General features: G+C 44.5%; 1 protein-coding gene across 3 annotated transcripts in view; it reads right to left on the reverse strand.

The window, feature by feature from the left end:
- Nucleotides 1-14,126, reverse strand: part of LOC147012578 (pappalysin-1-like) — a 227,682-nt gene that overhangs the window by 146,999 nt on the left and 66,557 nt on the right. For all 3 annotated transcript variants that reach the window (XR_015050994.1, XR_015050995.1, XM_085853554.1), the window contains exons 5-9: nt 10,126-10,318; nt 5,963-6,084; nt 4,983-5,475; nt 4,438-4,566; nt 4,219-4,310 (exon numbers count right to left, since the gene is read on the reverse strand). Coding sequence is in view for 1 of the 3 variants with exons in the window: in XM_085853554.1 (XP_085709680.1) it covers nt 4,219-4,310; nt 4,438-4,566; nt 4,983-5,475; nt 5,963-6,084; nt 10,126-10,318 (1,029 nt within the window). In the remaining 2 variants the exon portion in view is untranslated. The remainder of the gene's footprint in view (nt 1-4,218; nt 4,311-4,437; nt 4,567-4,982; nt 5,476-5,962; nt 6,085-10,125; nt 10,319-14,126) is intronic.

Below are 14,126 nucleotides of genomic sequence, written 5' to 3' on the forward strand. Positions count from 1 at the left end.
TGACGCTCACGGACTATGCAGGTAACAAATCTCATCCGAGTCTCTCTCAACAACCGCTCGTTGGACACAAAATCTGACCAGCGATAGCCAAGGATTCTCCGAAGAGACCTGGTACCAAAGGAATTAAGTCTCCATCTCAGATCCTTGGTCAGAGTCCAAGTCTCGCATCCATAGAGCAAGACTGGAAGCACCAAGGACCTGAAGACTCGGACTTTCGTCCTCCTGCACAGGTACCGGCAGCTCCACACTCCATGATCCAGTGAATCCATGACTCCCCAGGCCCGACCCAGACGTCTATTGACCTCTGACTCGCAGCCAGCAGAGACATGAATATCACTGCCAAGGTAAGTGAATCTCTCCACGACCTCAACATCCTCACCACAAACAGACACAGACAGGACAGCAGCATCCAAGATGTCATTGAAAGCCTGGATCTTAGTTTTGACCCAAGAAACCCGCAATCCCAGCGGCTCCGACTCCTCATTCAGCACCACGAGGGCCCCCAAAAGGATATCTAAAGTCTCCGCAAAGATGACTGCATCATCTGCAAAATCAAGGTCAGAGATCTTGACATTCCCAAATGATGCACCGCAGTTTGATTTTTCCGACATCCTCCCTAAAATCCAGTCCATACAAGTGCTGAAAAGTGTGGGGCCAGTACAAACCCCTGACGAACTCCAGTAACTGGAAATAAATCAGAGGTGGTACCACCACACTTCACAGCACTCTCAGTACCAGAGTAGAGTTCAGACATCAGATCGATCAGTTTTGGTGGCACCCCACGAAGACCAAGAATCCTCCAGAGGGCATCCCGATTCACTGAATCGAACGCTTTACAGAGATCAACATAGACTGCAAGCAGCCCCTGCCGAAACTCTCATCTGCATTGGGTGAGGACACGAAGAGCAAGGATACGGTCAATCGTTGACCTCTTTGGTGTAAAGCCTGACTGCTCTGGACGCTGGTGCTCAAGCAGATGGTGGCGAACCCGATCAAGAATTATCCGAGCAAAGACCTTGCCCGGCACTGAGAGCAGCGTCACCCCTCGGTAGTTGTTGAGTCTTGGCGATCACCCTTCCCTTTCCAGAGAGGGATAACAAGGCCCCTCTTCCAATCAGTTGCGATGATGCCTGTGTTCCAGGCAGAGCACAAAACTGCATGCAACGACACGAGTGCAGCATTTCCACCAGCCTTGAGAAGTTCAGCATGGATGCCACAGATCCCTGGAGCTTTACCCTGTTTCAACCGGTTTCACCGCAGCCCGTGTTTCAACAAGCGAAGGTGGACCACAATTGATTGGAGGGTCAGCAACAGGGATTGCAACACCATTGACGTTCAACTCGACAGCTGGGGGATCAGCCTGGTACAACCGCTCAAAGTGACCGGCCCAGCGGGCCTTCACTTCAGACTCCTCTGTTAAGAGCCTACCACTCTCTGCTCTAACTGCAGTGCTCAGAGGGATGGGCTTGGATGAACGCAATGCACGAATTCCCCTGTAAGCGGGACGAGAATCACCTGTCCACACGTGATGCTCTACCCCCTCACAGATTCATCGCACATAGGCCTCCTTGTCCACCCTTAGTGCACGTACAGTTTTACGCCTCAGCTCCCTGAACAGCTCAGCTCTGCCATTCAGCCTGGCCCTGCGACTCTGGTCAATGGTATCCATTGTCCCTTGAGACACAAAATTCTTCTTTGCCCTGCAGTGAGTTCCAAGACATCCACCAGCAACATCAAAGACGGTGGTCTTGAAGGTAATCCATAACTCTTCAGGACCCCCCAAAGCACCCAGACACCCCAAATCTCCACTCAGCCTGTTCGCAAACTCCTCAGCTACTCTCTCATCCTGGAGCTTGCCAACGTCCAGCCTTGGCAGGGATGGTACCATTCTCCAGGATTTAAGGTGCAGCTTTAGAGCTGCTACAACAAGCTGGTGGTCAGTATTGAGGAACTGAGCACTCCGGTAGACCCTGCAGTTCTGGATCATCCTCCAGCGACCATCAACGAGGACATGGTCAATCTCCTTTGCCACACCGCCAGCGTTTGAATACCAAGTCCAGCGATGAGCTTGTGGGCGCTGAAACCATGAACTGGCCACCCTAAGTCCATGACTTCTTGCAAAGTCAAGGAACTTAGTGCTATTCTGGTTCATAGTTCCTGACCAATGGGGACCAACACACGTCTCATAACCATCCCTATCAGTTCCAGTCAATGCATTGAAATCCCCCAAGACTCGAAGTGTATCTCCTCTGGGGCACTGATCAACCACAGACTCGAGCGTGGCATCGAATGTGTCCTTCACGGTGAGGTCACTTGCCTCAGTCGGAGCATAGACAGAGACCAGGGAAATGACACCTAAGGAGTGACGAATCCTTAGTCTCATAATACGCTCGTTGACCGGTGTTACCTCAATTATCATTGGGGTCAGCTTATTGGACACAGCTACAGCAACTCCTTGAGTATGGTAACCATCAGAGCAACCAGACCAATTGTAGGTGTAACCACCCACCATTATCTCGCCGCAATCCAGTCTCCGAACCTCAGAGAGTGCTGCAATACCGATGTCCAAACACTTGAGCTCAGATGATAACAGAGATAGGTGATCATCCTCTCTTAGGGATAGGACATTCCAGGCACCCACCCGAAGGGACCGCCTCAGATTAACCCAAGGAGACCGCCGTCTGGTGGACGACACCTCAGCACCACTCCGACACACTCTCCCGCAATCTGACCCAGGGAGGTTACCCCGTGGTTTCCCTCCTTTCATCAAAGATTGGGGGTCCCGAAGGCTTTGCCCCAATCCCGTCATCCGGTGAACTGCCTTGCGATGGGAAGCTGCACAGGAGGTACTCCCAAGGAGTGGGTTTTCAGATTTTTTTGCGTTTGTGTGTTTTGCGGAATGAAGGGTTTTACAGTGGCCGGAGTGCAAATCCTGCCCCCAACCTCCAAATAAAAAAGTAACCCAACTGCAGGAGGACGTCTGCAGACACAGTTGGGCACTAGATATGGATGACCGTTGGCTCACAAGGAGCTCCTCCGCCCTTTGACAGGTTTTGTTTTTAATCCTTCTGGGTGTCCATATCCAAACACCCTCCTCACCAGAAAACCTGGTGGGGGAGATGGTTTAGTCGCCGACAACCCGACCATGGAACAGGTTAGTACAGGTTTACATGGTACCTGTAGCAGGTCACAGATCTGACCTGACCTGACATTGAGATATTTCAATTAACCTTATCTTTAGAAATACAATGTACTGCTTGGATCAATCAAAAGACAAGAAAAATATATGGAGATAGAATGTGCCACGCATAGATTAGGACAGGCAACAATAAACAAAAAAAAAATACGACGTATGTAAACACAATCGATGAGTCATAAAACACAAATAAACTGTTTTTCTTTTTCTATTTTTTATAATAGCTGTTTACGTTTCCATCATCAAGGTTTTGACCCAATCAACACGAGAGAGAGGCATGCAAAACTAACTTGTACAACGTTTTTAACATTTAAGAAGACAACAAACCAAATGATCTGTTATTGAAATGCATCGTGGAAAAGCAATATTCACAAAACTGCATCAAGCATGGCTAACTTGCTCAACCTGTTGTCCAGTTCTGTCAATGGCCGAGTGGTGATGGTCATATCTGAGTACTTCGTGAGCAAAGCTACACAAAGAAAACAAGAGAATAATAGATTCCTAAAAGGATTTCTGCTTTAAGCAAAGATGGCAAGACAGGGCACCTTCCATAATATGCATAAGAAAAGTCCCATGGAAACAAAACCTTCGGTGGATGTCATGCAATGGAGATGGTGGTATGCAGTTATTTATGTCAGCCATGTGGCCTATCGCCCACTCGATTCTAATTGTGTTCCAGAGTGACTCTTGGTGCACTCTGCTTGATGAGAAGCATTACGTAATGGCGGTCTCCCATCGTCAGGGGGATTTAGACAGACAATTCGGTATTGTTGCATCTCCTTCTTTCTCCTCGTCTCCTATAAACATCGTCTGTATTTACTCTGTCTATACGTTGCACTAAGTGTATTTTCAGGCGAGAATTCTGCCAAATGCTAATTGGAATGGACACCAGCAAAGTTATTGAGGTCGTTGTTCGTGATTTAAGATATATTGATTATGCCAAGATCAAAATTCTGGAAACATTGCAATCATACAAAAGACACTGATAATCACGTTGCTCACAAATATTTGCACGGCCTTACCCCGGCAATGAAAGTGTTTCTCCATCATACAAACATGTGAACATCCATCACCATCTGATACATTTCCGTCGTCACACTCTTCATTTTTGACACTGTGAAAAAGCACACAATTATTATTTAAATAGTATCCCTCTTCTCCTTCCGTGAACTGTTAATGCTTCTTTTATTATCTGATATTTGTCTCCAACTCCTCAAAGCCTGTACCTGAAGGCAACTCACCTTTGGACAGAACCATCACCACAGTATGGAGAGTTAAAGCGATGCGTCAGACTTGGAGTAAACTGTGACACCCCCGTCAACGTTACTACTCTCACACGGTAATTGTAAACCTCACCAGCTTTTACATCCCTGGAACATGTAGCATCCAAAACAACACAACACAGTAGATTACTAGCAAAAAGGGTGTCCGTAAAACGATTGACTACACTGTCACTGCGAGTGAAAATACTTGTTATACTGATACAGTCAAAATACTTGACTTTATCATCGGCCAATTGACTTAACATACATGATGATTGGTGAGGTGAAAATTCAAGCCGTCACAGCAATGACTATGGTAATCAGCTTAACCTCAAATAAATTAGCACTTGAGAAAATGTGCATCAGCAAAGAATGACTCACTTCCTCGTTAGTGTAGGAAGATGGATAAACCTATTCATGCAGGATATTATTGTTAAATGTGAAGAACTAAGTTTTTTGTTTTGGTACCCCATTAATGATTCCACTTTGCCCCCATGATCAGGTGTGGTAAAACTAAAGTTCACCTGTCTTCATATTGGAGGTGAAGTTTTGGTACAGAAACCAATGAGCCACTGGGAAATGGTGGCTTCCTTTCAATCTCAAAGCTCAATGGCTGGCAAGCTTGGCACAATAGACACCCGGGCTCTGAAGTGAGGGCAACTGCATCGATCTCGACTTTCTCATCAAACGTGTACAGCTGTACATTGGAAACAATCGATCCACTGGGTAGGTTTACAGTCAATGGGATGTCACAGGAAACCCTTAGAGGTCCAAGAGTGATAAGTGAACCACTGGTGAGTACCAAGACCACGTTGGTCAGAGGAGGACCCAAACGGGTGCTTATGAAGGTCACCCAAATGGTGAGAGTCATGGCAGGGACAGGGTGAGCAAAGGAGAGGTTAAGGACACAGCCCTCAGGCCACGGGCATGGTAAAGAAATGTCACCACTATGATGGCGGAGTTCTGGACTCCAGGTACGCAGGTTCACCTTGCAGGGTGTTTCCACATCTGGTCGTCCTAAGAGCACAGCAGAGTTATTTTACCATTAACAAGCATCAATTAAGTTGGGAGGTTCCTGGTGTTTGGAGCACTGCGAGTGCATCGAGGGCAACAATGAGATGACAACCTTTAAATTGCGGCAATTGACCAGGTTGCTGGTGACAATCACTTACTCTTTGAAAAGAGACACCATGGAATCTTTAACGTCCACCAGCAAGCAATGCTGGCAGATGGGTTCCCAGATTAATCTACCATTCAATGGACGGTGCAGTCATCGATGCAATCAATGTCCTGCTTGCAAATCACCAGGATGATGATTTACAGTCCAGCTGGGAATCAACCCCAGAATAGACAGCTCAAATGTGAGTGTGCTGCCTCTGAGCTATCCTTCCAGCCCCACTATCATGGAGAATTGCAGTTACTTAGATCAAATTAACAATGAAACCACACATATGCAGATAACCGTTACAAGTAGAAATCCTCAATACATGCAAAGAATTGTCACCTTCTGCTTCCTGGGGACTCCAGTGTCCAGAAGGGTCACAGTCACGATTAGACGAGGCATTGACAGCAAATTGCACCAAAGAGCCATCCACAGCACAGTTCTCACATGGCAATCCTGGGACCCTGATCGGAAGGAAATAAGCCACCTTATTGCATCATGCCATCTCACGTGCAACATTTGTGGCTTCGCAATTTAGTGAACCAGAGGCTATGTTCCTGGGAGCTTATTCCATCATCTATTGTACATCCATTATTAGTTTGTGTGTCGCTCAACCATCTGTCCATGTTGGCATTGAAAATATCTCTCCAACATTGTTTATGGGATTATATTCATTAAAATTGGCAGAAACCTTTCTTCTGGTGAACAATCTCAATTATGGTTGAGTAATCCTCCAGCTACTGTATAGTGTCAGGAAGGTTAAGCAACGATTTTTACCAACTACTCCAATGTTCCCATCGTGTGCTGCCTTTTTGGCTGCTGGTTGCATCATTGGTTAGGGGTGCAGCTATGCCGCTAATGCAGTGCCCTGATTACCAGTATACTGGTGCTCATTTTGATGAGTCAACTCCCTGGTGTTAATTCAGTGGAAACGGAGCTCGAACTCAGGACCCTGGGATCCCAAGCCACCACCCTAACCGCTAAGCCAACACCAGGCTCCACTCCAATGCGAAGCATGGCATTTCACGACACATCGATGATTAACTCATATTCGACACCACACTGAAGATACACAAACCTATTCACAAAATGTAAATTTAAGAAAAGTCAGCCTGGGGTCAAAATGGTCGTGGTCCCCTCATGTGCCATGATTTTGGAGGGCTTGGCCTGGGTGAGCTACCTGGGTGAGCTACCCAGGCTAGGCCCGGGTGAGATGAGAGATGAGTGGGAGCTCCAAGGCATCATCTTGTTTGTAACAACCGTATTTCCCATTTTAATATCAGAATTTTTTTTATTTTTTTTTTAAAATAAAGATCAAGGTTTATAGAAGAGCTGGACAGCACAGGAGTGGAAGTTACAAAATATATGGAATGACTGAAAGGAGACAGGTGCACAAATGATAAACAGACAACACTTATCAACAAAAAATTTTTTATGGAAACGGCAAAAGCTCTTACCCAGTGTTAACTACAATATTTGTCAACATACAAACATAAATCAATCTAAAATTGCAGGGAAAATGTCGGAGATACACCACTTTAAAATTTGGAGACATATGCGTCCCTCGGTCCTTAAAGGGTTAAAAGACTGAAGAAAAGAATAAGAAAGAACACACTCATGGACATTATTCAACAGATCATCAAAAAGAGAGACAAAGTGAGTGAGTTGATCAGAAAACTTTGGCTTGTGGAGGATAATTAATAATTAAGATTGGGATTCCGAATGAATGCATGCAACCTGGAGGGGTTATGGAGGACAGAGGATGTTCTTTTGAGTGCTGATTTTTGGGCAAAGTTTACAAGAAACGAGTTGTTCGGGAATGAATGTGATCTCATCCACATTCTATAATAAGGGAAGGTTGAGGCACATGTTATGTGGAGTTACAGATATCTAAAGTTCATTTATCTGGATAGTGCATGAATTAATACACTGAATAGATGAGCAGTGAAAATCCAGATGTTTCACTTGGTCAAATCATCAGCTCTACTAAATAAATTAACGACATATTTCATGACATAAATGGGAATAGACAGAACAAGAAAAAGGGAATGACAAAGGACAAACAGGAAATGTTGGAAAATAACAAGGGGGTGTGTGAAGATTGAGAGGTGTGGAGGAGAGAGGTGTGCATGTAAAATGAGAAAGAAGGAAAGTGGATCCAATGGACCTGCAATGATGGGCAGGAGGGGAAGATTTTATATATGTATATATAATTTATTTTATTATTATTTGGTGACTAAATGAAATAGAAACCAAAGTTTTGTGAGTACATTCTCTGCTACACCAAGCACTTCAAAACTCTGACAGTTTAAATAATTGCTTTTCCATCAAAGTTAAATGCACTCTTAGCTGAGTGTACATTCTGAAATTAAAAAAAAACCCACAAAAATGATGACAATACTCAAATTCAGCACAAGGATGCAACCACAAAGGAATTCACTAATTGTAGATGAAGAAAACAAAAAGGCAAAACAATATAACTGAGACAAATCGTAATGAGGGAAAATGTGATGACGTAAATGTGAATATACGGAACACATAAAGGGAATGACGAAAGATAAACAGGAAATACTTGTGTTGAAAAATAACAGCATTGAAAATAAATCCACAAATCTTCAACCAGTGAAAACTTCAGTTTGCAAAAAAAACATTGGATTGAAATGAAATTGAGAAAAGTAAGAGTACATGAGTGGGAGAAAGAGATAAATAGGATTATTTATTTTTTAAGTGAGAAGTCCAGGAGGAGGGTATAAACCAGAGTCCTTAAAGTGATTCCTGTAACCAGGGACAGGAATAAGAGTCAACCACAAAGAGTGAACTCGCATTAAATGTAGACCAAACCAGTTGGGCTGATTATCACATCCAGAAGGTGATAATGGGTTGGCTGGGTTTGTTGTTACAATCCAACAGTGGTATGGCATTTCTCCTGAAATTATCTCGACGTTCAAAATATTAGAATCCAAATCCCTAATAATGTTGCCTTCAGCTGGATTATGAACTCACGACCTCTGGGATCCCAGGCCAGTGTCGTCATCAACAGCCCACCAATGTATGGTGAGGGTGGGAAGAGAAGGAAGAGTAGGTTGGAAGAATAAAAGGAGTGAGGGAGTGGAGGTGGGGGGAGGCATGGCACTGGGTGAGCATATACTGTACATCGCATACAGGTGAAGGAGGCAGTCAAAAATTCTATCATATTTGTATACATTATACATATATGACCTCAAACTGCATTACTGCCGAATCCCTTTCTGGAACTAGGATGCAGGGTCAGAGGGTAAAATATTTTTGAAATCTCACTGTCCTTTACCCTGAATGAGTTGAGGTTGTTATACTGAGTAGCTTTCTTTACAGCTCATACTGAAGGAACAAAGCAAGAAACTTCTGCAGTGTCCCAAATGATGGAGGAAACTATTATGGCCCTCTTACGTGATGGCAAGAAAGGGAGGGATAAGTGAACAATGCTATAAATCTACACAATGCTTGAAGGAAGTTTCTCATCTGAAAAATAATGCAGAATATAATATTTCATTTAGTCAACTGGAAATGCTTCATTTCCCACAAACAGTCAAAGAGCCATTCGAATCAAACCAAAGTGGAGGAGTTTTGTTGTTATCCTCGATATTCTCTGACATTGTCCTCCCTTCAAAAAAGCACCATATTTACACTTTTTATGTTTCTTTTCATGGAATTAGTTTCAACATTTTTCATTTGACATTGCCCAGTGCATGTTGTTGAATATGAAAACATTTATTGAAGGAATGATATCATGGATGGTTGTGGGTGTTCCTGGTTGGCTATGAACAAATGTCTCATGGTGCTGCGACTCCAGGGTCAAATTTCACTGTCTGGGTTGATTGCATATTGCTTCTTAATTTTGTTGCAGTTTGTCTAATATTGAACTAGCTTCGAGGAATATCCTTCATGCAATACATGTGACAGTCTTCTATGAGTGAGGAAAAAGAAAAAAAAAAGAGCTCCTTGATTTTAGAAGGGTGAAGGATCTGAATTCTGAAAAGTTGAGGTTCCGCATCAATGTGATTCTATCCTGGAAGGTTATCTTCATATATCTATTACATTTATTATACTACGTAATCCTGGTGTTGGCTTATCGGTTAACGTGGCTGGCTGCCTGAAGATGTTAGGGTCTTGAGTTTGAGCCCCTGTCATCAGTTATATAACACCAGGAGGGTTGACACAGTCTGTCATATGCAAAATGAGTACCAGCTTACTGGAAACATGGAGCACTGCATCAACAGCACAGCCATGCTCCCAGCAATAATGCAACCAGCAGCAACAGGCTGCATATGAAATAATAATTATCTGACAGGTCTTGGTATTCTTACTCCAATACCCCAGTTTTACACCTTCTGAAACACAGACCATTTCTAAGGTATGATAAGGAATACTGATGGAAGAAAAGCAATGCCACAATCAATTAACAAGTTACGATATCAGTTATAGCCAAGCAAAACAGCCAACGTTTAACGTTTAGATCATGTAAATACCTGTGGTACAGAGAGTCGGATAGTGCAGGCAACCATTCAAGGGTGATTTTGAATGTATCTTGAGCCACAACCCATGGAGGGAGTGGTACAGGTGCTGAACTGTGGTCGCTTCGCCACGATAGGTACACAAGGTCCAGATAGCAGTGCATGCGTGCAACCTGATTAGGCGTGAACCTGTCCAGGCATTTTCCATCTGCAGCAGCAACAAAAATGAACATTAATATACATTGGATATTGCAGTATCACCAATCAAAAGAATCAATTCTGCCACTTCAGATTATACTGTACACCTCCTCTTTCTGTGCATGGCTTCAACTTTACTTTCACGACATCTACACGTTACATTACCAACAAGAGGGGCACTCAGTAGAGCGAATACCTCCACCACGCAATGCCTGATACACGAAAACATATTGGGCCCAATATTTTTTTGAAATATCGTACCATATATCGGTTTCACCCTATCTCTCAATCACTTTAAAAAAAATTATCAGATCACGTGGTGTGGTCACGTGGCGTGGCAGCCATATTGGAAAAACGGGAAAACTTTGGACCTCTGTATCTCTGAAACCGCACCAAGGAAAAAAATGGAAACTTGCCACACAGCAAGTACTCCTCATGAGGAATGAGTTTGATTTTTTTATGAGGTCATATGTGCCCTCGATATGACGTCATAATTGCAAATGTAGAACGCCACATCCGATCGATATGAAAAATTTAGAGGGTCATCTCGGGATAAAATGATCCACATAAAAACATTTCATTTCGTCGTCGGTCATGTGATTCGGCAGCCATATAGTTTAAAAAAAAAATCTTCTTTTCTGAAGTGGCTGAACAAATCGAGCAAAACTTTACACGTTTGACCGCTTGTCCATGAGGAACAAAAGGTTCACACATATGTCATCGGTCACATGGTGGGCAGCCATATTACTCAAAAACCTGTAAAAATACACCACTCAAAAGAAGTCCTGGTGAGGGTCTGCAATCTCTGATTGCTCTATTTCGTGTTTCCTCTGTTTTCCTTTCCCTTCCATTCCGTTAGTAATTCTGTCACCTCACTGCCGATTCTCACCTCAAGTTTCCCCCCAAAAAATTAAACCCAATTAATAACTCAAAAATAAGCCAGCTGCAGACTGGGACTTCTCCATAATTCCAAGTCATACCATGAAAAATCAGTGACAGCCTACAAGGCCTTTGTCGAGAGCTCAACAGAGTGCTGCTCTCCCTGTGAAGTAGTGCTCCAGTGTCACATCTGGATTCTGTAGAATATACAGCTCCCAAGATCATTGGCAGCTCCCACGATGAGGCCTAAACACACGATATGTTGCGCTCACATCGCAGATAAGTCGTTGGCCTCTGTTTCTTATCACCTCTCCTCCGGTCTAACTAACTTCACTCTGTCAGCCTTCTGGCCCTTCCCAAGCAATTTCAAGATGCACGTATTCTTCCAGTAAACCTCTCCTGGTTAATTTCTCAAAATCCAGGGTTTCCACAAACCTCCACCAATTAGTTTCTCTTTTCTCCAGTTTATGAAACTGCATTTCAGAGGTGATTCAATCACACTCTTTGCTCTTCATCAAGCAATGTACCACCATCTCATATCATCCCCATCTCCAGCCACGACCTTCCCTATACCCATTGACCATACCTAACCCAACCAGATTATTGCAAGTTAATGTTTCCTCACTTCCTCTCTATACTCTCTTTGTTCATTCCCTTGTTTGATGCGTCGGTAAAGGATCCACTACCCAACTTTCAGCATTTTACTTTACAAGATCTGCCACTTCACTCTTCCCTGAGCCTACCTTTTGGATGAATATATACTGTACACATTGAATAGAAGCAAATACAACCCATCGCTTCATGGACGGGGGTGTGAAGGGGAGGGGGGGTATAAAAAGAGAGAGGGAGAGAGGGGGAGGGGAGACCAAGGGAAGGGAGGAGCAGGGAGAGGAGGGAGGGGCAGTGAGGAGTGGGCAAAGAAGGGGAAGCGAGGAAGGGGAGAAGAGTGAGGAAGGAGGGTGGAGGTTGCGAGAGCAATGCCTCACAAAATGTTGCTATACACTATGGGAGAGAGGGGTGAGAGACAAAAACAAGGGGGAAAAGAGAGAGAGAGAGAGAGAGAGAGAGAGAGAGAGGGAGAGAGAGAGAGAGAGAGAGAGAGAGAGAGAGAGGGAGAGGGAGAGGGAGAGGGAGAGGGAGAGGGAGAGGAGAGGGAGAGGGAGAGGGAGAGGAGAGGGAGAGGGAGAGAGAGAGAGAGAGAGAGAGAGAGAGAGAGAGAGAGAGAGAGAAAGAGAGAGAAAGAGAGAGAGAGACAGACAGAGACAGAGACAGAGACAGAGACAGAGACAGAGACAGAGACAGAGACCGAGACAGAGACAGAGACAGAGACAGATGGAGGCAGGCAGACAGACAGAGACAGCGAGAGAGCGACACAGGTGTGGGAGGAGAATGCTGCAATTTATTTGGAGGAGGGAGCGAGGAGGGGACAGACACAGAGCTTGGGGGGGGAGAAAAAAGAGAGAGATAGGTGAGGAGTGGAGGTGGCATTAGCAAAGTGAGTGATATTTTATGCTTAATGACCAAACAAACATTTTTTTAAATCTCGTGTCAGAACAGCTATACACACAATGACACAGCAGGGTTTGTAAAGTTATCCACTGGCACATCTGCAAAAACTTTGATGTCCCAGTTCTAGAAAATTTATGGGAACATTAACCAAAAGCAATCACTGAAAACATGGAAGTGCCGCTCACGTACAACATGATCCCATCAAGCATGAACATCGAAAACAAAGCGTTGATTTTGGACGAAACAACGCAGAAATCAAGAAAATGCCCAACCACCAAGACCTCAAGCATGAGGTGAAAATATCACGGAAGTTGAAGAATGCCAAAGTTGTAACAGTGATAGTTGGAGCTCTGGGAATGATGACAAAGTACCTCACACAGATAATAAAAACCATCCCTGGGAATATCATCACAAACAAACTACAGTTGGAAGCTGTCCGGGGCTCAGTGACGATCCTGAAGGGAGCCCTCGGCACAAAACGTTCCTGAGAACAGAAAACTTCACAGCTTGGTCCATAAATCGTGACCTGATTGGGAGAAGGCCGATTGGTCTGTAGTTGCAGGGATCTGTTTGTGCACCTTTTTATGCAGGGCAGTAATGTTTGCTGATTTTCAAGCAAATGGCAGATGACCTTGAGCAAATGAGAGGGTGAATAGAAGAGAGAGATGGTGAGTAAGAGAAGCAGAGCAGGTTTTTAGGACTTGTGGGCTGATGCCATCTGGACCGGTTGCAGAATCTGAGTCGAGGTTTGACAAAAAGCTCTCCACAAGGACACGGAGTCCAGGAACAGCTGGATGTGACTGGTTAAGGTGGGTACAGAGAGCAATGGGTTTGGGAGACAAGATGTAGAAGCAAACATGGGGTTTAGGCATTTAGCCTTTGCACATGCGATCAGGCATGGTGTCAAGAGGTGTCAGCTGTGCAGCTATTTGAGGTAAGCAAGGGGATGGAGTGGGAACATACACCAGAAATGGATTAACGAGACACCACTAAGATTTGGAGGAGGGAGTTCAGACTGGAGATGAGAAAGATGTTGTTTTCTTGTTCTCCTGAGGGTAGTCACACACTTGTTCTGAGATTTGTGGAAGGAACTGAGATTGCCTTCAGTTAGGTTTGCCTTCCACGAGGCAAAGGCAAGTTGTTTCAGGACAACTGCCTCGCCGCCGGATTCAGTGTACCATGGGTGGGAGGAAGGGTATGACAACTGCTCGATGAGAGGGGATAAATCTATGCATGAGAGAGAGCAAATTTCTTAGAAAGAATTCCCAGGCCGAGGTGATATTGGAGAGAGTAGCGATGGGAGACCAGAGTAGCGATGGGAGATGGGAGGCTGGTTGGAGGCCCTGCCAGTCAGCCTGAGTGAAATGCCAGATTCAACATTGCTGAGGTAGTTCTCTGATAACAGCCAGAAAGATGCCCACTTTGACAAG

The sequence above is a fragment of the Eptatretus burgeri genome, chromosome 14 (assembly GCF_056783735.1).
Source record: "Eptatretus burgeri isolate ZD-2024b chromosome 14, Ebu_testis_v1, whole genome shotgun sequence".
Lineage (NCBI taxonomy): Eukaryota > Metazoa > Chordata > Myxini > Myxiniformes > Myxinidae > Eptatretus > Eptatretus burgeri.